Below are 21,303 nucleotides of genomic sequence, written 5' to 3'. Positions count from 1 at the left end.
TGGGAAATGCTTGGAGATATTAGCTATGATAAAGTCACTTTTTAAATCAGAGAGTAAACAAAAAAATCCATACCATAAATTAGTCCTTGGTAACCAATCAACTTCATGGTCTTAAATGTCCAGTGAAATACCATAAAGTTCTGGACCCCATTCCTCCTCTCCCCACACCAAGTCTTACCTGTCCAGCCACACCCCTCCCCCTGACAGTCTCTAATGTCCCAGACAGGCTGAATATTCTCCAATGTCTCTCACGAAGCTGCACTGTCTCTGGACCAAGATTCTCAATTCTGATGCAGTAACGCCACTGAAACAACATTAGTCTCCAATCAGCAATAATCAGAATTTTCAAGGATTACACTTGCACACTAAAACCTGGTACACGTGTGAGATGCAAATACAAGGAAAAACATGTGTGAACTAGTGCAACGCAAATGCAAATGCAAAAGCATACGGAATGGGGAATTGTCAATTTTCTTGCACCTGGCTGGCCCTTGCTTTTGCACTTGCTTCACATGAACATTGCTAACACAAATGCAAGCACAAACACAAGCAAGTGAAGCATGACTTGTCCACCATCTTGGAAAAAGAATTACACTGCAGGGCTACAAATAATTATTTTCACTTGAACGGACATATGTCCTACTAAGACAACATCTTGGTCGTACAAAACAAAACTGTGGTCGGACATCACTAAAAACAAAAGTTTGTATGAATTTTATTTCCTTAAAATTACTGAGCTATCACTTTCCTAACGATCTCTTTGCACTTCTGTTACTTATTTTTATTTATCGTTGCCGTAAAATGATTTACGATCCAAAAATTGTCCGGATATCATGTCCGACCACACTTTGGATTTTGTTGGACATTAGCAAATTTTGATCGGCCAATGTCCGATGACCGACTGTTATTTGCAGCCCTGCACTGCATTTCTTGGGCTTGCATTCTACGTGTGAATGTTCTTTGTGTGAATGTCGCTTGCATTTGCAATTGAGTTTGCGAGGCATGTGTGAACCAGGCTTAAAAGCCACTTACCCAATAGTCCTGTGTAGGAAGTGTGTTCTAAAAAATAAATTTAAAAAATCTTGTTGGTCAAAAAATTGAGAAGAACCTTTTTATGACCAAGTACTATAATACTTGTTCTAAAATCGCACTGACAAGCTGTACACATGAACGTTGTTGGGAGTTATGGGGAGGCAATTATAACTGAACTAGGAAAGGGGCTTACAACCAGGGTGGGAGCCAGCAACTTTGACTAGAGCAGTGAGCAGGGCTTAACACTGGGCCAAGGAGAGGCTTAACAGTGAAGCAAAAGGGGAATTTTAATAATTGTGAGTACAGCAAGACAGGGAAGAGGGCTTATCAACAGGATCAACATCCTCATCATTATCATCATCATCATCATTGCAATTGTCGTCATCATTAATAATTAGTATCATCATCAACACAACACATTGTTATTACGCCAAGGTAGCATACCTTTGTTCCCATGTAGAATGGCATCACCGTTATCCTTATGTTGTTAGTTGTTTCTCTGTGCACATCTGTCAGTTCTAGCCACTTGTGATTTTTTTCCTGCCAGGATTGGAGTGCTTCACGTGGGGCAAAAGATGGCACTATCAAAGAAAAAGAGAAATATATAAATGTACTTTTTAAATAACATTTTTATTTTCATTAGTGGTTTCTGATTACAAAAGATTGTTGTTATCCTTCATACTGTATGCATAAATATATATATTTTTATATAAACTGCAGTGGTTTAGCGAGTGGTAGCAAATCGATAATCAAAGATCTCTTCGAGATATCGACTTTTTTTGCATGAAGTTAGTATGAGTAGAAGGTTTATCCTGGGCATTGTTGTTCGAACATATCATGGAAGAATTCAAACGTCTTTCAGTTCAAGCATTTTTTTTTTATTTTTGCGGAGGAAATGCTGTATTTGTCAGTCGCGACAGCTGGGTGCTTTGTGACTCATATACTTTGGCTTGGTTAAAAATGGTAAACTTTGACGTTTGCCTTTAATCGAAATAGTTGTTTCCTTTGGAGTTAGAAAGATTTCTACTCGGCTTAATGCAGGATTCTCGATAAAGGTTACGCACGACAGAGTTACCTTTTGTCTCGTTACGCAATCTCAACCCCACATTGAGAAGTAAATTTTCGTTTGGATATTACCAAAAGCCGCCTCTCTTCGCGTTATTCTTTACCTTAAAGTTAAAGTTAATTAACGCTAACAAAAATTAATGCGAAAGTTTGAAATTCGCGTTAATTTCACGACGCGTTAATTTCCTATAATAAGGTAATCGTTTTAAACTTCACTGCCTTCGAGCGCTGAACCCCTCACATTCTTAATTGGTTATGTGACGTAAGATTTGGGCTACTCACGTTTTTGATTGTTATATAACGTTTGTAAATTTGACAAGTCACGTTTTTTCTACAAGAACGGAAGTGCTGAAGCACAACGTTAACTATAGAGTGACACTTTACAAGTCACATGCTTTGATCACCCACAGCGGAAAGTATTCCCTTGAGAAATTAAAACAGTCCCTTGAGAGTTAACAAGAATGTGGTTCCTTCCGGTTGGCTTCCGGTTCCAGATTACTCCACATAACTGCTATTCTCCCTTTTTTTGCCTGTAAACAAGCAAAAAAAGTCGAAAAAATGGTATCACACATGTGTGGATAAAAATGATATCCACACATGTGTGATATCAATTTTGACCAGTCAGCTCGCAGAGTATGCCATGTTTCAATGCTTAATGAGTCCAAAACATCTTCGGATCTTCCTCAGAAATCTTCGGCAATCTTCGGAAACCTTCGGAAGTTTTTCGGAAAAGTTCGGAGAATGTTCGGAAACATTCATATGACCTTCAGACGATATTTTGAAAATTTTCCGAAATCTTCAGAAAATGTTTAGAAATCTTTGGAAAATCGTCAAAACATCATAATTAGTAGGTTTATATAATAAACAGAATTATTCATGATTGCTTGGAGATTTAAAATTTATCTTCTCGTGTTAAATTGATATCTCACTTGTTACCTGTGCTCACTCGTGCGATATTGATTTGAACACTCGAAGATAAATTTCATATCTCCGCGCAACCATGTATTATCCTCTACATGTCTATGCAGGGTTGTGACTATCACCATTAGTCACATTAGTCAGTCACATAATCTCAACATATTGGACACTCCTGGTCACCAGTCAGGGCTCAAAATAATTTTTGGATACTGACCGGTCATGTTGACCGGCCAAATCAATTTTTGCTCGGTCATGTCTCGTTTTGACCGGTCAAAATATTGAGTATTTACTTTGAAGCAATAGCCTATTCTGCCAAAAATTTCGCCTCATAAGCTAAAACACTTGTTAAATTTTATTATGTTCGCTTTTTGAATTTCCATTTCTTCTGTGTTCTCTACATAAAACAAAATGATCAGTAGCCGTAATGTTACGTTACTCTGCATAGTTTTACATTATTTAATGATCACTCATCTTCCCGATTCAATCCTAGCGATAATCTTTAGTTATCTCCCAAATGCAAAACGAATCTGCACCCTAGCCATAGTATGTGAAAAGTGGTATGAAATCATCCATTGTACCACCGTTTGGAAAAAGGTCGACTTTGACTTCCAAAGGAAAGTTACGCCAGATGTCCTGCGAAAATATGGTTATCCGGGGACACGAGAAATACTCCTAAGTGAATGCTGTTATCTGAAATGGGGAAACCTTTGCTCCATCTTAAGCCAATGCAAGAGAATTGATGTTTTTATTGCACCATGGATCGGTCATAAAAAAGAAGTCGTTCCAGACTTCACTCAAACTTTGAAGATTGGGTGCTTGCCGAGTGCGCTATTTGGATTTGAGTCACTGCAAAGTTACGGACTCGTTGTTTATCGAGCTTCCTATAAGATGCCCTCTTTTAAAAGTTCTCTTTCTTCAAGACTGCCAAGAGATTAGCGAGAAAGCCTACGCATTTCAAAAATCATGGATCTCTCCAAGTTTTCAACGTCGCCTACAACACAGAAGCCCGTCCACTAACGAGCGATGTAACCTGCGATCAGGCGTTATTTTTCTCGCGGCGGAGGTGAACGCCTTCCCTCCGCCGCGAAAAAAAGAAAGCCTGATCGCAGGTTACGAGCGATGCGATGTTCATTGTTGTCTGTTTAGCGTATTTTTTTACAGACGTGAATGTTTCCTGTTTACAAATCTGCAGAGCATGACCGTCTCATCTGTATTCTACAAATTTGTGACTGCAAGCTGCTATGATATTTTTAATAATTTTACTGTAAAATTTCAAGAAATACTGCGAATAAATTTTTTTGTGTGTGTTATTTATTTGAAAGCCGTGTACGTGACCGGTCAAAATGACCGTCGAACCAAAATTTTGTCCGTACAAATCGTCATTTTGGCCGGACATTGTCCTTTGACCGGCCGTTATTTTGAGCCCTGCCAGTATGCAGTTTATATCACTGATAAAAAAACAACATTTAACAAAATCTCCCTTGACCTCAGTGCTTTAAATTACAAATCTGTTTTTGTTATAACCAGTTTTTTGTTATAACCAGTTATGCTTTCTTTATTTTGTTCAGACACAACAAAACCTATACCCTAATGCTTGTCACTAACCTGGAATGAGCATGGGATAATGTGGCACAACAAAAATGTCTTATAATCAATGAAAAGGCATTGATAGATTGCAAAATTAACTTACAACTAAAGAATTTTAGGCAGCTGGAAAATGGTAGTCAAGCGTTACCCACAAAGTGTGGAAAGCCTGTGGTCAGAGGCACCGACATTTTAATCATACATTACCTCTTCCAGGTTCAGGATACAAGAATCGATCAAATAGTTCATGGTGGATTGGACGAGAAAATGCATCAGCAACCCCGTATGGAAGAATGTCCTCCTGGCAGATGTAATCCAGCCCTGGAACAAACATGATATTAAGAGAATTTAGCACCTCAGTAAAGTACTTCACATCACATGTCTGGGAATAATATCACAAATAAAAAAGTCCAAAATCCAAATTCTTGCCTGGTATAGAGTAAAGTGCATTGTCACTTTCGTATCCAAGAAAAGTTACAATCTCTGGTTGAGCTCTCTGAAATACAGAAAAAGAAAACTATTTTTACAATGCTACACGGGACAGTACTGCCCATTCTTCAAGAAAAGAATGTCCAAAGTTCGAAACCAGGGAGTAGCATTATTTTGTAAAGAATCAATGATGATGGCACCACTTTTGAGTGGAAAACTTACAACAAATGGAGAATCTCTGTTATCAATCAGTCCCTGATAATAAGTCTGTGTTTCTGCTTTTATCTCCTTCCCAGGGTTGTATGATCCATTTTCGTCAAAGGATCTGTTAACAAAACAAAGTGCTGTTTGCATTTCAAATAAACAGTCAAATCTTAGAGCCTGTTTCTTGTGTTGTGCTCTTGAACAAGACACTGTACTTTCATAAAGGCTCTCTCTGCCCAGCAGTATTATAAATGGGTACTAATAATTGAAAATAATTGGGTAATCTGGCAATTGTCTGGAGGAGGGTCACCTCCGATGTTCTAGCACCAATCCAAGAGAAAGGGGAGCAAATTATTCAGACATTCAAATCAGATCATGCCATGCACTAACAAAAGTGGTGTCGAAGCTGTGGGGAATGAAGAGGGAAAAATTCAAATAAGGCCAGTGATCTGAAAGGTTGATTTGGCTTTATTTGCATCAAACAACGAAGGGAAACAAATAATGCTGGATGATGGGAGGAGATGTAAATGATTTGAAACTCCTCTGTTAAATAACATTAGACCTGACTCACTTCTCATTCTCTCTTGTTTCCTTGTCTCTATCATACACTCTTGCTGTCCAAGTAAACAGAATCACTCCTCTGTAACCAAATATTCTGTGAAGGAAAAGCTGTTAGCAAAGAAACAGAACAAAATGTAACAAGTCAGGCACGGTAATAATTCTGAAATCTAATACTCTTGTGTGCATTTACATAGTCTTAGTAGACAGATGTCTTTCCTCTTGAATATGCTTCCTTTTTTCCCTTAGGTTGTTGCCCTGCAAGAAGCTAGACTGCACACAATTTGAGAACTTGATGACATGCATGTCAGCAACAGTACATGTGGGACACAAGTACATGTAAATTCATATACAAGTTGACGAAAAATAGTTAACTTTGATGAGCTTTATTTTCAGCCTTGTTTTAACATAACAGAGACAATCACTGCAAAAAGAAATACACATTGAAATGGCTTCATACAGGCCAACAGGGTATTAGTATCCATTTCTTTTTTTTCTTTTTTTTTTTTGGGGGGGGGGGAACTCAACAAAGTTTTATATGGGTAGACAGGGTTGCTCAGGTCCAAGGTGCAAACCCTTTTATAAACCATTTTTGACCAGTTAGATGCAAGTTATTTTGAAAGGACCATTTAAATACCTAAATGTCAGTCTTCCTACCACTTTCTGTACTACAACTTATGAGGTCACTACCCCGTTATATACCTCCAGACTGTATGAAAAAATATACCCCTTTTGGGCTCAAAATCCCCATATAAGGAATACCCCTCCGCCAGAAAGCATTCAAAAGAGGGATCTCCGTTACCGCTCCACCTCCTTAAAAGTGTATGTCCAGTCGTGTCAACGCTATGTATCAGTCCATTCCAAAACTGCCCATGATTCCCCCCCCCCCCCCCCCCCGGGCAAACACCCAGGCATTTGACTTTTTCGAAAAATTTTGGTCAAATTCCCCGCTATGTTGGCAGTTTAGACGGTCAAATGCCCCACCAGTCAGGGCTTCACAGAGCGTTAAATTCCCCACACTTTTCGGATTTTAAGACAAAATGGAAAAAATAGAATGAGACGACGAAACAATCAATGTTTACTTCGCTCAGTGTAGCTTGAAATCGCTCTTTCTTGCTCTGCTAATACGTTATCTGCGAAGGGTTTCTTGAAAATACCTTATAGATATTAAAAACGTGAAGAATTGTCTTCTGACAACAAATCCACAGTTAAATGTTTTTTGATTAAGGCAAAAAGGATACCGTAACAGAAACAGAGGTGGAATCATGGAATAGCATGAGTACCGTGAACATATCGAAATGCTTTAGCATGTGACTGCTGACCCTTGTTTCATCGATGGTCAAATGCCCCACCGGGTGGGTGAAGTTTTGCGTCAAATTCCCGGCTATACGGAGCTAACCTCAAGTCAAATGCCCAGGGTATGCCCGGGGGGGGGGGGGGGAATGGGCGGTCTTGGAATTGACTGATACACTATGCACAAAGGAATTATCTCCAACTGGTGCACCAACCTTGAACAGGCTTTTAAAAGGATTGCTGAGTGAATGAATATCTTGGACACTTGCATTGCTTCATGCTACCTACGGGGTCTACAGTTTCCACTCCACCTAGTAATAGCCTAGGTTATACCTGCCAACTCTCATGCTTCAGGCGTGAGTCTCACGCCTGCGAGTTGAAAACTTCGATCTCACGCCAACTCACGCTTACGAACCAAATTCTCACGCCTAGTCGAAAAATGTGAGTTATTACAAACATAACCGACGCACTTTCCAAAAATATGTCAACTCAAACCAATGAGAGAAACGAAAACTCCATGTAAAATGAGTAAATGACGATACTTTCCCCGAAATCTCAGAGTTTTGACAAGAAAAGCATTGGGAACGAGGTCGTGTTTAGCAAAGCACGTCCACGCACTGGGATCGGGATATGTTCGGAACGTCTTCGGAATACTTCGGACGTCTTCGGAAAACTTCGGAAATGGTCGTATCGTCTTCAGAAATCCTGACACTCTCAGGATAAAAATCTCACGCCTTTGACCCAGAAAAAGTTGGCAGGTATAGCCTAGGTGCCTAGCCTCGAGCTAGCGCATCGACTGACATGAATGCCTTGAGAAAATTAAACTATAGTGGCTAAAACATACCCTATCTCTCACACATTTAGCAAAAGTTTTCAAGAAACTTTCAAAAGCACATGGAAAAACTAACAAGAAGGTTTTATACTTGGATTAAAAATAAAATCAAGGTGTATAATGTAAGTTAAGCTTAATAATACCTGTCCTGGTTCGTATTTCCCACTTGTTTTTGGCTCTTGAAATCGCCCAATTTCTGACAACCTGGAATGATATCTTTCAATAAGTAACAAATTAAAGAAGTAACCAGTCAATAAGAAAGCATTATGCAATCTTACCTTGCATAATGCCGTCTTATTTGGAGCAAACCACACAAAACGTTTCGCATAGGAGGCAGCTTCGGCAGCTTCGCCATCTTTTTATCTTTCCACGGAAAATCCGCTGAACCGTAAAATGTCAACTCAAATTCTGAAGGAGCCTGGTCACTACTTCGTTCGCCCTGGTTCGTTCCTTCAATCCAAGATGTCGAAGATGGAGACATCCTCGGAGACCCAAGGGCAGTTAGTCGGGACGACGGAATGTTCGGGCGAAAGTTTTCAGCAAGAGTTTGAGCAGTTGAAGGTTGAAATCACTGCCGAAGATCGTGACAAAGAAGAGAAAGATCTCCCTCTCAATTTTGTAAGTAAAATTTATGAAAATCTACTTGGTTATTCGTACCGCGTGACATATTCGTGCTCGTTGAAAACATGTCAACATTTTCTCACCAATTTTGCAGGAAAGGAGGTTTGACGAGGTAAAGGACAAATTAATACCACCCATCCCCTTCATTTCAATGATGGAAAATATGTCGGTTTTGTTTTTGGCGTGAATTCATTAATTGATTCTCGGAGTAGTGGGGGAGGGGTGGGGGGGGGGGGGGGTGTCATTTTAGAAACGAAAGGAAAATGTGTCATTGAAAGCAGGAATTACAGATCTTGTCGGCCTGTTGACATAAGGTCCCAAGATTTTTATGTTCTTTCCATCTATACTGACTTATACCTAAAGCATGAAAAAGGTACCTCTTTCGGGTGTAACCTGCGATCAGGCTTTCTTTTTTTCGCGGAGGAGGGAAGAAGAAAAAAAGGAAAGCCTGATACATTTACTTGTCAAGTCGTCTGCCGCCCCTAATTAAAATATCTGTCAACGTCGTCGAGAATGTCGGCGATGCCATCAGATAAGCATGATTAGCGCCTTCAGATTATATTTTTACTCTCACAAACATGTGTTTGAATTACCCGTTTTGAACGAGCTGATTGGATGGTTTTTTAAAATTTGTTTTCTGCAAAGGCTGATTTTGTGTACAGCTCAGGTCAGACATTTCAAGGTCGTAGTTTTCGTCACTGGTACGATCGTCTAGCGTCTTTGTTGGTGTGATGTATACTCTTCGACACCATTGGTGATAGATCGCGCTCTTGCCGAATCCCGTCGGAAGCACCGCCAAAACATCTTTTCTTTCACAAACTATTCGTCGAATACACTCCCTTTGTTTGCCTTTAAGTTTTTTGTGAACAAAACGCTTGAGAGATTTTCTAAAGCTAGAAGAACTCGCTTTCTACTTCATTCCGCTCAACACCCGCTATGATAACAATAATAAATAATAATAAATAATTTACTTATATTGCGCAATTATCAATTTAAAAATTTTCAATCATCTACGTGCGATATTTTTGGACCGGAAATTAGACTTGAACTCAATTGGCCAATCAGGATAGAGTTCTAATGTTGCCTTTTGTTTTCTGACCAATCAGAAAAAAGTCCAGATTCTGGACTTTTTACAGACGACTCGACAAGTAATTGTATCAGGCGTTCATTTTTCCGTTGACCCCTCTGCCGTGAGAAAAATAACGCCTGATCGCAGGTTATTTCGGGTGGGGCCTTCCCGTGCAGGCCATTATAGGGAGGACTCCTCCCCCCCTGTACCTACCTTTTTATCTTGTCCTCATATTACTCATGGCCATTTTCTCACTTGCACTCTTTTTTTGCTTTGCCCTCAATGGACTAAGGAAAAAAAGGGGACTGCTAGTAGTCTAAAATGCAATTTTAATCTAAAACAGCTTAAAACCCCTACATTTAGGCTGTATACCTGACTGTAGAGCCTATATAGTAGTGTACTTAACCCTCCCAGCTCTGCACCTCTGGGTTCACTTCTGAGAGAGTTGATCAGGTACAATGACACTGTTATTATAGGAGACATTGGAGAGAAACACCATGAGAGCAAAAAGATTTGGACTTCAGCCAAAACACAAAGACACTGAAAAAACTGGCAGTCAGTCTGATGAGGATACCAGTGAAATGTAGGTGCAACATGAGAGAACTAACAGTGTATTTTTTTATTATTATTTTTTATTGCTAACATTACACCACTCTACAGTACAATAATTACAACACTTACACAACTTACGGGACTCTGCAGCCTACACACTCTGTACCAAGATCTTTATCTTTTAGGATCTTTGACAGCTCTTCAAAGATCTTTCCTTTAAGGATTTTTATCAGGGTGGGGTCAGGTCTGCCTGCATTGTACGATGTGCTGACAAAGTACATTTGTACTACTCCCTAACTGGAAAAAGAAGGTTATAAAAAATCAGGAAAGAGCACATTACTTACAACAATAGGCAACCCTTCAGTTTGTGATTTGTCATATACGAATCAGTCAGTCAGTCAGTCAGTCGATCAATATCATAACAGTACTGTAATTAATTTTGTGCATTGGAAATATTTTGATAATGAATATCATGGCATTATTTCATGAGACCGCGTTGGATATAAAGTGATAAAATAACCAATGAGTGCGTGCACGAGTTGGTTATGATCACTTCATATCAAACAAGGGCAAATTATTGTTTTAGTAAATTTCAAACCGGGTTTTTTGCTGCCGATTTTTATTTTTCATCAATTATTTTACAAAGCGGTCAAAAGAGCATACAACTTCCGGTCACATGCGCACTGTGATCACCTGATTATTACATCACTGAATGAGCTGAATGAAATTTGACAGCTACATAAACGACAAACTGTGGTCAACTGTTAACGAAAATCAACCGTGGAATATTTAACAGTTCAAGTGCAAGGGAAAAAGACGATTTCGGTAGCTTTCAAGTGTTTTACTAGTGTTCATAGTTCAGGAAGATTTTTCTGATTCTCTGCCTCTGTAATAATTGTGAACTTGGACATTCCAGTTGAAGAAAACCTGTGGAAAGCTTCTATGCTCACTCGGTGTAGAAACATTTTAAGCCTTTCATTTAGCTCCTCTTTGGGCATGTCTTCAATTTGTTTGGAAAATTTTGTGCCAACAAGACTTGACAACCAACCAATGATGAGGTGAGCATTCAGTGTGGTCGTTACGCAGTTATAAAATTATCAAAAAATCGACAGTGAATGCAACAATTATTGTTGCTAGTTTTTGAGTGAAATTCCCGGATACGTACCATTAAATAAGTTCATGTCGAACTTTGTGGCTTTCTTCACATTTTCTGGAAAAGCTTTGTCTAATATCTCTTGACTTGTAGTGGGAGACAGCTCCTGAAACTTGCCAGTATCGGCCATTATGGAGAGCTGAAAATAAAAACTTTGTGCGGAAAATTTTTAAACTTGGTGCACTATTTTCCATATTACCGGTAGGTAAAACTCCGACTAATGACTCATAGTCAGAGTTTTTGAACCAATCAGAGAGCTAGAAATGCAATAGTCAGAGCTGAGAATTTACTAATTTTAATTATTCCTTGTTGCAGATCATCTTTCACTGGTGCCGAAGAGCTGCCGACAATATCTGATCATGGTAATTTCAAACTTCTTTATATATAAAATTCAGGTCAAATACACTGATAAACTGTGAGGCCCTGCCAGGGGGGGGTTCCCGTGTCGCTTGTCTAAATTTTAAAATGCGCCATGTCGCTGTTTTATCAACTTCGTGTCGCTGTCAGTAGTAAAATTGAATGGAAATTACTTGTCCTTGTCGGAATTTAAGTTCTTCCAAAAGGGTTGTCGTTTGTCGCAATTTTATTGTATGTGCTGTCGCTACTTTTTGGACCATGTCGCTTGTCGGAATTTACCCTGGCAGGGCCTCAACTATAGTAGGTACTGCAGGAATGTAACAAATAATTAGGTGACTATAACTTGGATTGGATTCAAGTGATTTTGATCTAGGTTGCTTACCTTAGAGCAGTTTTCAATTGAATTACTCTGGCCAATTGCAAAGTGAAGGCATTAGGACAATCCAGTGAACCAATTAAAACTCAAAGCGACATGTAGCTGTTGCAAAGTGCAGCAAAACGTGCATGTGGGAGTCACCATTAGTTTTGGTTTTACTCCTGATTGACTGGGAAAGTGGCACAAGGTTTTTCAACCAAACACTAAGCACAGTGAATGCAAAACAAAAGCAAACACAAATTACTTTCAACACTCAAGTGAATACTGCTCTATGTCATACTTTTATGGTTATTATCTTTTTATTCAAAAACGAGTGTGAGGGTTTCATCAGGTTTCCAAATGTGAGAAAACATTTGAAACCACGAGGCTTTATGCATGAAGCGCCTTGACTGTAACGAAATAATTTACTTTAAGTCCCTGTTAAATAGAGTATTCATAGATAAAAAGGAGAGCCATTAGACTTCTGGATGCTGAACAAAACTATTAAAAAGAAGCTGCTGTAAGTTGTGTTCTTTATTAACTACTGAAAAATTATGGGAGAATTTTTTTTTTTTTTAACAAAAAATAAAAACAAATACCAGTATGTGTTTTACCTGCGAATTCTTACTTACACCAGAGAGCACAAAATAAGAAATTTCCAAGGGAGATTATTGATTAATATTTGTGACCTGTGACCTGTGACCTGCAACCCCTGTCCTGCAACCTGTGACCTTGGGGTTTCTAATGTTTTACACCTGACCAGAATGAAGTGTTTTGGTCGATTATTAACAATACAGTGAAACCCTGTTAATATGGACACCTAGGGGACATGCCAAAGTGTCCATACTATCCAGGTGTCCATATTAAGCACGCTCTCAGACAAAAGGTCATGGACACTTGTTTCATCAACAGAAAGACTAAGGCAGACATCTTTATCGCAACAAAATGTTATTTAATTGTACGGTAACTGTAACAACTTTAAACCACTGAACCCCATTGTCATTAATACTCTCTGACTAAAACTTATTTTTATAGTACTGTTCTTTCAATGTTATGGAAATCAGTCTCAATTTTTGTTTCTAGGTGAAGCTGGGCTAATTTATGGTGTGGATAATATGAGAACAAAGGATGAATTTGCCTATTTCAGTGATTTTGGCTGTACTCCCTGGTCTGTGGACTGGATTGATGACCCTTCATGTAAGTCTCACTTGCATGCCAGTATGGTTGCAGATGAGTTTTTGAACGGTAAATGGTGCCTGTATTTGTCTTGCCTGCTCTTTCATCTCACAAATTATTGTCTGCAATTTCAACACAGATCGATGTGCTATTCTGAACAAACACCAGTGGCCATACGTAGAGTCTTACATGTATGTGCAGTCTGTTACAGTAATTTTACAATTATTGGAAATCAAGGCTCACATTTTAGTTGTGTATTTTTATTGATATATTTTCATATAATTTTATATCTACCTTTATCATTGACTTACTTAGATCAAGTAAATTCAGCTTTATGGACAAATCAGGCTCCACAGCAATGGGATCAGACTAATTTTGTTGGTGTTAAGCCCTTGGGTATGAGTGGACTGTTACCATATAGTACCTTGTCTCAAGAACCTTACAGCCAACAAGAACAGTATGAAGGATTCCAAAATGGTGGGCTCTGGTTTGTTGAAAACCTTCCTTAGCAAAAAATTGGTAGTTAAGATGGACCCCATTGTAGAGTAGAAGTAGAAATTTGACACAGACAAGTAAATCTTTGACAAAACTTGTCGGACAGACAAGAACATTTCTAGTTGTCCAGAAATACTTATAAATATATGAAAATTAACACAATTATAATAATTTGGTATTCCACAAAAAAAACTTACTTTCACAAATTTCAAAAATTCATTTTTTTTTTACAAAATTTTCTTAATTCACGGGCCACAACAATGGCTCATCACAGAGTTGTGAAAATAACCTTGCGTCCCTCTTGTAAAAGTAATGTAGTCACAATAACAGTATTGATATTTAATATTTATTCACCAAAGTGGAGGTGAATAGTGACGCCACATTCACCGACACTGAGGTGAATAATCGCACAAGTTGAATAAGAAGCAGTCAAAAACATCACTTTCGGTAAACAAAGCAACACACAAAGGCAGTTTGTTTCTCTTTAGCTGCTCGGTGGTGAATAGTACTTTGCTAATCACCTCCAAGTTAACCAATCAGCGCACACGAAAAGCACTATTCCCTTGTGTGGTATATACTAATAAACTATATTAACTACCTTGATTTACAGGCATGGAAGATTTGGAAGAAAGGTCTTTAAATGCTGTGGTTGAGTCAAAAGGAACTGGCCCGGTTGAGCAAGCCGATGATGTACCAGAGGTACTTATTTAAAGCCATTACCACACTAACATATGTACAGTCTAATTAAACCCTATGAGATAATCAAGAAAAGAGCTCAATATAAGTACCCGGTATATGAAAATCAAGCTTTGGCAGGACACTGGTTGAGTTAGATAAGATAAGATAAGATAAAATTTTATTGAACACTCCTAAAGAGGTTTTTCAGTGAACAATACATGAAGTTGAATAAAATGTAAAATTTAAAATGTGTACACTAGTTATATATTATAAAAACAAAATAAAAAGAAATAGAAAGAAAAATGAAAGAAATAAGAAAAAAAAATTAATTTAAAAACTCGCTGAGAAGCTTTGTCTTCAGAGCTTTCTTAAAAATTGTATGACTCTTGCATAGTTTTAAGTCTTTGTCTAAAGAGTTCCATAGCTTTACTATTCTGTAATAAAATGACTTCTGGCCAGCAGTGGTTTTGCACAGGGGAATATTCAGTTGCCTGTGAAACATTGAACTGATGGGTGGCTACCACTTTAAGGTTTTAAGAGTTGCAAACTTCTTGTTAACCAGACCAACATAAGTGAGCAGGCTCATTTACCCAAGCAACATTGGGTGAACTAGCCCAGATCATAATGTGCTTGGTTGTAATTTGTGTGTTCAACAGTGATGTCATGGGTTTCCTGTGAATGCAAGCAAAACCTTTTAAGAATTTTTCGTTCATTGTTAATCTTACATTTTGGTGCCATTTTGAATAATTATAATAATTTGACGCCTGCACTTGTAATGATGGCCCTGCAATCTTTAGTGTAACTCGTACTTGTACTCAATCTTATACTCATACTTCTATCTAAAGGTCGCTAATTGTTTCTCTTGTGTTTTCTTTCTCCTGCTTAGAACTTGTGTCTTTGTCTTACTTGTCGTTATGCAGTAGGATATCTGAAGTCTCATGCTGAGAGGTAAGCAAGAAATTAGGTTGAGTGTTCAGTCGAAAACTTTGCTTGAAGTGATCATTACATTGAAAACAACCTTCCTGGTTGGAATGCTATTGAGGAGCGAAATCGTGATGGAGACAGCGTCTAAAATGGAGATCGAACAGACTGAACATGCACATGATGAAAAAAGTGAGAGAAAAAGTGTGAGTTAACTGACGTAATTAAACCAACGACAAGTCTTAAGGTGATTACCCATCCTTACTGCGCAGAATTTTACGTGTAATTAGCGCGCGCACACAAACAAAATGGCCACTTTTTTCTATGTGGCTTGGCTCAGGAGAGAGATAAATCATCGTTTTCTCATAAACGAGTATGGTGACCTATCACTTTTTCTCTTATTTCAAGAGTAGCGATCAAGTTCCTTCTATAAAATAAATATAAATCTATTTCAAAAAAATCAAAAGATTATCACTGAAACCGTGTACTTTGCAGGTACTCGCAAAGGAATTATTAAGGAATTATGTGGTATATACAAGGTCTTCCTGCTCCTAAACGAATACGGTCACCTCCCTTTTTTTATTTCAAAAATTAAGTTCCCTTTTGGTAAACAACCAACCAGCAGAGTTTGGTTGGAAATCTATGAGCAGTTCTATTTCATGTGAATAATACCTGAAGTAAAGTTTCTTTTTGTTCCTCAATTTACAGGCATTTCCAAGAGACAGGGCACAGTTCTTCTTTAGAGCTGTTTAGTCCACGAGAATGGGTATTCCAAGAAGGTACGGCACCTTTCTTTTGCCACTTTGTTCTTAACGAGCAAAATTTGAATGTTCAATGATCAAGTATTACTTTATCCTCTGCCAGAAAACTTTGCACCACGTTTGAGGAAGCAACAACGTTACGGCAAACTTGACATTAATTGTGGCTCAGGACAACAGGAAAGTCAGGTAAGCAGCATGGAAACAACACAAAAAAACTTGTTACTTTGTTAGTAAATTTACTTTTCATCTTTTAATGAAAATTATCTTTTCATTTCTAGAGCACATACCCACTGACAAGTGAATTGGAGTGGCAGAAATTTTTTTTTGAAGAAAAAAAATCAGAAATCGAAAAAGATGCAGCTGAACAGGTAGATATTTATATCATGCAAGCTTGGTATAACAGAAAAACCTGTAAAACGGACTATTGGGAAAAAATCAATCAATCAATTAATGAATTAGGCTAGCATTTTGAAAAGTGGTGGAACTGACTGCGATAATACAGAAAACCTTAAAGAACCAGTTGTTTCTAAACACACTGGCTGGAAGACACCAGCTAATGAAATTCAACTACAAATGGGGTTTAGTTTCTTATTGTTACGCTGTGCCATTTGTATTTTAATTTTTCTCGTGTCATGTTTGTTGTGAAGGAGATATATAAGTTTACATTGTGAATAAATATTGCAGATGAACTCCACGAGAGAACAAGAGAACAAAGCCCTTGAAAAATGTAAACAGTTGAGTTTGAAACTTTGTAAAGCCGAAGAAGAAACGAAGGACAAAGCAGAAAGGAACACGAAGGTATTTATGTTCGCCAAAACATGCCAGTGTGTGTGCTTTAAAAGAAAATAACCTATTCACACCACAAACAGCACCATACCTCAGTCCCTCCTTCTTCCCCCTTTCCTTCCCCCAAAAGGCCAATGGGTTTTAACAGTCATTACTAGTAAGGCGGGAAAAATTACGCCAATCAGGTTATGTCCAGTTAAGCTTTGAATTTGAATGGATGTTAAGACTCACTTCACTTACTATTGCATTTTTTTCTAAACTAATCAAAAGCTAACTGAATTTTACAAAGCCAGTGAAGTCTGAATAATCGCTCATGCCTAAAACTTATCCGATAAACGGAGGGGCCTGATTGGAGTCGAATTGCACCAAGCTGTTTGGGTTACATTATTCAACCTTTTTGAGAATAATAATAAAAATTTGCACCAAAATCTACATTGATAGCTATTCTATCACAGTTTCTTCATTGGCATCAGCTAAATGTCATTTAAGTTCATTCAAGTTTGGTTTGTTTTGTTTTGCTTTCCAGGAAAACACTGAGGCTGAAAAGCTTGCAAATGATCTTAAGAAAGAGCAGGAGGTTTGTAGTGCTTGATCAAATCGTGTTCATGAATTCTGGTAGGCCTAAGTATCCGTAAACAGTTAAAAACACATGTTTACCAAAAATCAAACAAAGTCGAAAAATTCTTGGCAAGTGTTGAAAAATGGGTTTCGTTCATATTCTTAACACAGGTAGGCCTTTATATGAAACAAATCACTGTATACAGTGCAACCCCGATATAACGATATGGCAAAGGAGCAGTGAAATTATATCGTTATATCGAGGTATCGTTATATCGAGACTCCCGATATAACGATATGGCCGTAAAATAGCCGAAAATATCGTTATATCGGGGTAAAATTAAAATGTACTTTTTTACTGCATATTATTTAACTAAACTTGTAATAAGAATCAAATAATTAAAGTTACAGGAAAATGCAGGAACAAATCATCGGCCTTTAAATCCCGGCGACGTATACATTTGGTCACAAGAACGTGTCAAAGATACTAAAATTGACAGAACTATTAAATGACAAGGAAGATAAAGAGAGAGAACTGAAATCTGTTGACAGACACGTTACAGTTTACTGTACTCGATTGTATAAATTCAGTTTTTATTTAAATTGTAGTACTGATACTGTAATATCGTTATATCGGGGAAGATTTTACGCTCGGTGCGCTAAATTCTCATCGTTATATCGGGAATATCGTTATATCGAAGATCGTTATATCGGGGTTCTGTCGCATACATTTTACTGTAACTTTTGCCGGGACATGGCATATTCATCGTTATACCGGGGATATCGTTATATCGAGGATCGTTTTATCGGGGTTGCACTGTACTTTGTTTTGCTGAATATCGATCAGTTTTTGAGAAAATCGAAAATGACTTGAAAGCTGTATACTGCAAAAATGACGCTTTCTGAGCTCAAAATTCGCGCCGTGTTTGTTAGCTTCATGTCAAAAAATGAAGCACTCCGGAAGGAAAATACGTGTTAAATGTTGAGGAATGACATCAAATCAGTATGTCGAAAGCGATTTCAGCTCTTCAAGTCCTTTTATTTACAAAATACCTCTAAAGGGGACACTGTCACGGGGATTTTAATGCTTTTTGGTAAAAAGTACTTAAATTGGCGAATAGGTCTTCTCGTACATGAAATGAACCTAGTACATCAAGATGGAGATCAAAGTACGTTGTTGTTGAAGAAAAAGGGAGCCATAATAATTTTTGGGTGTTTTTCCAGTCCACAAGGACAAAACTTGAAAAAATGAACCTGACTTTTTCAAGTTGAGATCTAAAGTTCCTGATGGCATCACAATAATATTACTTGTTTATCGCTTCAGGACACTTGCATGGTGATTTTTAACAAAATTGGACCACTATTTGTAGTTCCATATGTCTTTAGGCTCTTGAGTTTTTGAAGTGAAACTGGCAACAGTGTCCCTTTAAGGAGAATATTTGATCGCCCTTCTGTCATTCTGTCGTCATAAATCTGTGATGAAATGCCTTACACCTCTTAAAAGTTCTTTCCTTCATTTCTTGCAAGTCCTTGTTAAAACAAACTGTGTAAGAGCCAACTATGAGCGTTCAACTATAAGCGTTCTGCAACTGAATTACTGGCTGGTGCCCAATTATGCCAACTTGAACCAAGACAGACATCTCTCTTAGACAGACATAAGTCGCTTGGCGCAAGCCTCTCAATTGCAGAGAGGGAGTTACTACATTTTTATTTTCAGTTAAACAAGCGTCTTTCAGAAGATCAAAAGTCGTGGAAAGAGAAGCTGAAACAAACGGAAGCCAAGCTGCAAGCAGAACAAGAGGCGAGGAAACAGGTATCACTTTATCACCGTATTCAGCTGCCAACTGTAAATTAGAATAGTTCTCTTTTGCGATACGAAAATTTACCCTCAAGTCAAAGTTGACCTCAGTAGAAGAACACAAATCTGGAGGCTTAGTAAATCAAAGGCCCCTATAAGCAACTCGTGAATGCAGGAGATATTTTATTTTATTTTCTTTATCAGGTGAACTTATTTACTGGGCCTTTCAATAACATGCGAACTCTAGGTTGAAAAGTTAACTACAGATTGCTTTTTTTGCTGCCATCAATTATCTGCCTCCCATCTCAAATTACTGTAAAAAGTGCCCCTCTTAATTACGAAGCTTACTCTTGCGCTCTTATTTTCTTGTCCAAAGTTTGGTTTCTTTCTCAATGGAACATTTTCTTTATCGCATGAACTATAAAAGAAAAAAAAAATATATTATTATACCGAGGTTCCAATATGAGATGTTTGGATGCAATTTATTTTTCAGCAATATGGAACAATATCCTCCGTGCTGGAGAGCAAGTAACGAGCTGAGACATACAAAACAAAGCGAATTCACCCAGTCAAGCTCGACTTTTATTTGTTTTGAATGTCCCAGTGCATACCTTGTTCTACAACAAGATGGATTTTGCCTTTTTGTGGCATGTGATTGATAGCTGCGAAGGGCCCATTCTGGTAGTTTGGGCCACTTAACTTTGTGCTTAAAAAACAGAACAAAGGTGGAAGACACTGACTTGCACGATAAAACCAAACTGGATGACTGATGCTTGCACTCTTCCTCTATTCAGGAAGTAGGTGACCTTAAGGAACAAATAGCAGATCTCAAGTATCACCTAGGCGGACAAGAAGTGGTAGCGGCCAGACAGGTAGGCAAACGTGCTTCGTTCTCGTCAATCCAGCCTTTCCGATTTTTCCCTCTGGAGAGGGAAAAATTGTCATAAACCCTTCCTGTATGCAGTGGCGGATCTAAAGGAGGGGCACTACTTTACCAACCTTACTCTACCCCCTTTATCTCTCCCCCTCCCCGCCCTACCCTTTATCAGCTAAGAAATGGCCGTTCTCACACACTCGGTGTCACTTATCTGCCACACAAAAACGCAACACTTAAATTACAGCCACACAGCAACTACAGATGGGGTGTATCAGAGAGTATGCCCACACCAAAAAACGAAAGGTGATTTTATATTATTTTTATGCTGAAAGAAAAAGTACAGAAGAAAGTAACAACTGGATCACATGACCGAGTGCGATGTCTGATATCCTAATTCGAATCCAGCCCCCTTTTATTGTTTGAGAAATTTATTTCTTGCCTCTTATGCAAGCTCAAACAGCACGAAAACTATATTTTCATTCGAGACAATGTAAGCTTTCAACCCATTTATAGCTAAAAATTTCATTCTTTATTTTGCAGGAGCTGCAAGATGGTCAAGTTTTTGTGGGTGAGGGATCGTCTCCAACTCACCAATTAAAGAGACCTCGTCGAAAAAAGAAAAAACGGTAGCGGGATATGCAAATTACTGGAAGTCGTGACTCTGTAGACAAAATCAGTGACTGATAGTACATTTCAGTTATCATATGACTCCTGTATTGGACGAGCAGATTTGACATGTACACGCAGTAACTTGAAAAAAAGAAAAAACGGTAGCGAGAAATGCAATTTACTGGAAGTCGTGACTCTATAGACAAAATCAGTGACTGGTAGTACATCTCAGTTATCATGACTCCTGTATTGGACGAGCAGATTTAACATGTACACGCAGTAACTTGATAGTTTTGAAAAAGGTGAACTTCCATGTAACTTCCAGTTGACAAGAAGTTTGATACTGTTAACTTTTTTCTTTTAAATTGAGGAAAACATTGCAAGATAGTGCCTTAGTTTGAAATATACTTCAGCGCATTCTCAAGAATGATGTAAAACGCTTAATATTAAATTGCTGTTCAACCAACACGCCATGTGTAGTTCTCAAAATCCCCCCCGGGGGATACTCCCGTAAATTTAGGATAGGCGTACGCGTGTGCCGCGAAGGCTCTTAAACCCTGACCCTATTAAAGGGTGAAGCAAACAGAAATTGATACCTTTTAAGGACCAAACCCGAAAAATG

General features: G+C 38.2%; 2 protein-coding genes across 3 annotated transcripts; one reads left to right on the top strand and one right to left on the bottom strand.

Moving 5' to 3' along the window:
* Window positions 1-15: 15 nt before the first annotated feature.
* On the bottom strand, window positions 16-8,259 carry LOC144639927 (polymerase delta-interacting protein 2-like). The gene is made up of 9 exons (XM_078499191.1): window positions 8,194-8,259; window positions 8,059-8,119; window positions 5,804-5,901; window positions 5,251-5,353; window positions 5,029-5,095; window positions 4,807-4,920; window positions 1,477-1,613; window positions 1,033-1,059; window positions 16-304 (listed from the first exon to the last, which is right to left on the bottom strand). Exons 1-9 carry the CDS (start codon window positions 8,241-8,243, stop codon window positions 104-106), a joined length of 858 nt encoding a protein of 285 aa, XP_078355317.1. The 5' UTR covers window positions 8,244-8,259; the 3' UTR covers window positions 16-103.
* A 117-nt stretch (window positions 8,260-8,376) lies between these two features.
* LOC144639924 (uncharacterized) lies at window positions 8,377-21,147 on the top strand. 2 transcript variants are annotated; one of them, XM_078499189.1, is made up of 15 exons: window positions 8,377-8,533; window positions 10,082-10,188; window positions 11,626-11,672; window positions 13,106-13,219; window positions 13,514-13,675; window positions 14,304-14,392; window positions 15,258-15,319; window positions 16,001-16,071; window positions 16,157-16,239; window positions 16,332-16,421; window positions 16,738-16,851; window positions 17,366-17,416; window positions 19,115-19,210; window positions 19,990-20,067; window positions 20,613-21,147. In XM_078499189.1, the coding sequence occupies exons 1-15, from the start codon at window positions 8,378-8,380 to the stop codon at window positions 20,700-20,702; spliced, it is 1,410 nt and encodes a 469-aa protein (XP_078355315.1). In that variant the 5' UTR covers window position 8,377; the 3' UTR covers window positions 20,703-21,147. The 2 variants fall into 2 exon arrangements, with proteins under 2 accessions (XP_078355315.1, XP_078355314.1); XM_078499188.1 differs by having other exon boundaries at window positions 13,106-13,267.
* Window positions 21,148-21,303: the final 156 nt, after the last annotated feature.

This window comes from Oculina patagonica, unplaced genomic scaffold (assembly GCF_052425735.1).
Source record: "Oculina patagonica isolate OP01 unplaced genomic scaffold, crgOcupat unplaced15, whole genome shotgun sequence".
In the NCBI taxonomy this organism is placed as follows: domain Eukaryota; kingdom Metazoa; phylum Cnidaria; class Anthozoa; order Scleractinia; family Oculinidae; genus Oculina; species Oculina patagonica.
This window is presented reverse-complemented; position numbering and strand designations above follow the sequence as displayed.

Bases quoted from the DNA above. Each gene is read 5' to 3' on its own strand.
- LOC144639927 (XM_078499191.1), bottom strand. From the start codon at position 8,243: ATGCGAAACGTTTTGTGTGGTTTGCTCCAAATAAGACGGCATTATGCA. The intron at 5,354-5,803 runs GTGAGTCAGGTC...TTTTGTTAACAG, and splicing joins GAAACAAGAGAGAATGAGAA to ATCCTTTGACGAAAATGGAT. The intron at 305-1,032 runs GTAAGTGGCTTT...ATGTTGTTTCAG, and splicing joins TTCCTACACAGGACTATTGG to TGGCGTTACTGCATCAGAAT.
- LOC144639924 (XM_078499188.1), top strand. From the start codon at position 8,378: ATGTCGAAGATGGAGACATCCTCGGAGACCCAAGGGCAGTTAGTCGGG. The intron at 8,534-10,081 runs GTAAGTAAAATT...CTGTTATTATAG, and splicing joins AAGATCTCCCTCTCAATTTT to GAGACATTGGAGAGAAACAC. The intron at 16,852-17,365 runs GTATTTATGTTC...TTTGCTTTCCAG, and splicing joins AAGCAGAAAGGAACACGAAG to GAAAACACTGAGGCTGAAAA.